The following is a 1953-nucleotide window of genomic DNA, read 5'->3' as shown; positions in this document are numbered from 1 at the left end:
TTCCTGCTTTCCAGTGATCTCCAACTATTCCCTTTTTCACAGACTGCCTTTTTCACCTTGTGTTTTATCGCTGTTCTCTCCCTCTGACTTTGTTCCTCCTGCTCTCTTCCCCCTCCCTTCCCTGCATTTCCTTTTGTCTTGCTTATCTCTACCTATTTACATTTTCACTGACATCTCTCCACACTTTTAGCTTCTCTCATTCCTTGGAGTCTCAGACCAGCAGAGACTCCCTATGCCTGGCAAAGGGTAACTGTGCCTGAAAGCTTAAGAACTTTTTGCCAGCTACTCAGTTGGTCTAATAAAAGATATCACATCTACCCAAAGAACCTTGCCTGCCTATGTCCTTAGACCAACATGGCTACAACCAAAAACCTAGACAAGATCAAGGCAGACAAGGTTCCTTGGGTGAATCACCCCTACACAAGATCAATGCATTCAAATCAGCAGGCCCTGAGGAACTTCACCTAGGAGAATTTAAGAAATCTAGCTAAAGTAAGCTCTGAATCATCAGTGATTATCTGAGAATTGGGAAAATTGGAGGACTAGAGAAGGGTAAACATAGAACCTAGCTTTAAAAACAAGGGGAAAAAAGAATTATAGATCAGTCTAACTTCAATACTCAGAAAACATCTGCTATAAGAGGTACTGTTTAATTTGCAACCACCCAGATGATAATAAGGATCTATTAAAAAGACAACAAGGATTTGTCAAGAATAAAGTGTCCAATTAACTTTGTTTCCTTTGAGAGGGTAACTGGCTAGAAAGAGGAAAACATTAGATGCAATGTATTGACTTCAACAAGGTTTTGACACGGTCTGATTACATCAGCATATGGAAACTTGAGAACCATAATCTAGAGCAGTGATTTTCAAACTCTGTATGTCACATGCCCCTTTTAATTTTTTATGTTGTAGTGTACCCCTACAATTCTGTGTTATGGGGAATAAAAAGCCACATTTTATAGCACTACAACCATACTATAACTTCTCCCACAGCCTCAGGAATACTGTGGAGTTATTGGCCATTTTCACTTCCTTTTCCTACAGTTCTATTTGCCCTTTATATTCCAGTTTCTCATTCCTTCTTATCACATGCCCATTAGACCCTGGCTGTATGTCCCCAGTGGTACATGTGTCCCAAGTTGAGAAACACTGTTCTAAATGAAACCACCATAATGGGAGCAAACAACTGGTTGAAAAGATGCATCCAAATGAGTAGTTATCCATGGCTCACTGTCAAACTAGGAAGGCACTTGAAGTGCAGGAGGGCTCCCTCACATGGACTGGGACTGAGGCTGGGCCCAGGACTACTCAATACTCTCACTGAAGACCTGGGTGACGGAGTTAACAGCTCCAGAAGTCTGTGGCTGCCCAGCAGGGATGGGTGGCAAGCCCTGAAGACGGGACTGGAATTCAAACCACTGTCAACAGAGACACGAACAAGACTGTGTTGAACAAAGACAAGAGCAAAATGTTCCTCTCAGAAAGGAGATGACAAATACGAAATGGAAGATAATGCATTAGACAGCACTACAGCAGAGATGGGCCTGGGTCACAAACTGAACAGGAGTCAACTTCGAGATGCTGAGGGAGGGGGTGTGGAGGAGCCAGAAATCTCAGTCTGGGATGCATTAAATAGGGGACTGAAGGCGCCACTCTCCTTGGCAGCAGGCCTTGGCTGGGATACTGGCTCTGCACTTTACGAAAGTTGAGAACAACCTGGAGGCCAAGCAGAGGGGACAAACCGATAAGATGTTTAGAAACAGTGACCTCTGAGGAAAGGTCAAAGGAGCTGGGTTTGCTTAGTGAACTGGGCTGAGGGGAGACCCGATCTCTCTTCCAGCCCTACCACCAAAGCTCTTTGCAAGGCCTCTCACGGCGGGGCCGGAAACCTCTCGCTAGCCCCACATCTGGGAGAGACGCAGCGAGCTGCGCCCGCGCCCGGGCAGGGCCG

The 1953-nt window shown here is 45.4% G+C and overlaps 1 protein-coding gene across 1 annotated transcript in view; it reads right to left on the bottom strand.

The window, feature by feature from the left end:
* The window catches only part of PHKA1 (phosphorylase kinase regulatory subunit alpha 1), an 87567-nt gene that overhangs the window by 79699 nt on the left and 5915 nt on the right, over positions 1-1953 (bottom strand). Inside the window, exon 2 of the mRNA XM_025205952.1 lies at positions 1234-1420. Coding sequence (XP_025061737.1) covers positions 1234-1420 — 187 coding nt within the window. The remainder of the gene's footprint in view (positions 1-1233; positions 1421-1953) is intronic.

This window comes from Alligator sinensis, unplaced genomic scaffold, assembly GCF_000455745.1.
Source record: "Alligator sinensis unplaced genomic scaffold, ASM45574v1 scaffold619_1, whole genome shotgun sequence".
In the NCBI taxonomy this organism is placed as follows: Eukaryota; Metazoa; Chordata; order Crocodylia; family Alligatoridae; genus Alligator; species Alligator sinensis.
The sequence above is the reverse complement of the archived record's forward strand: the minus strand, read 5'-3'. Positions and strand labels throughout refer to the sequence as shown.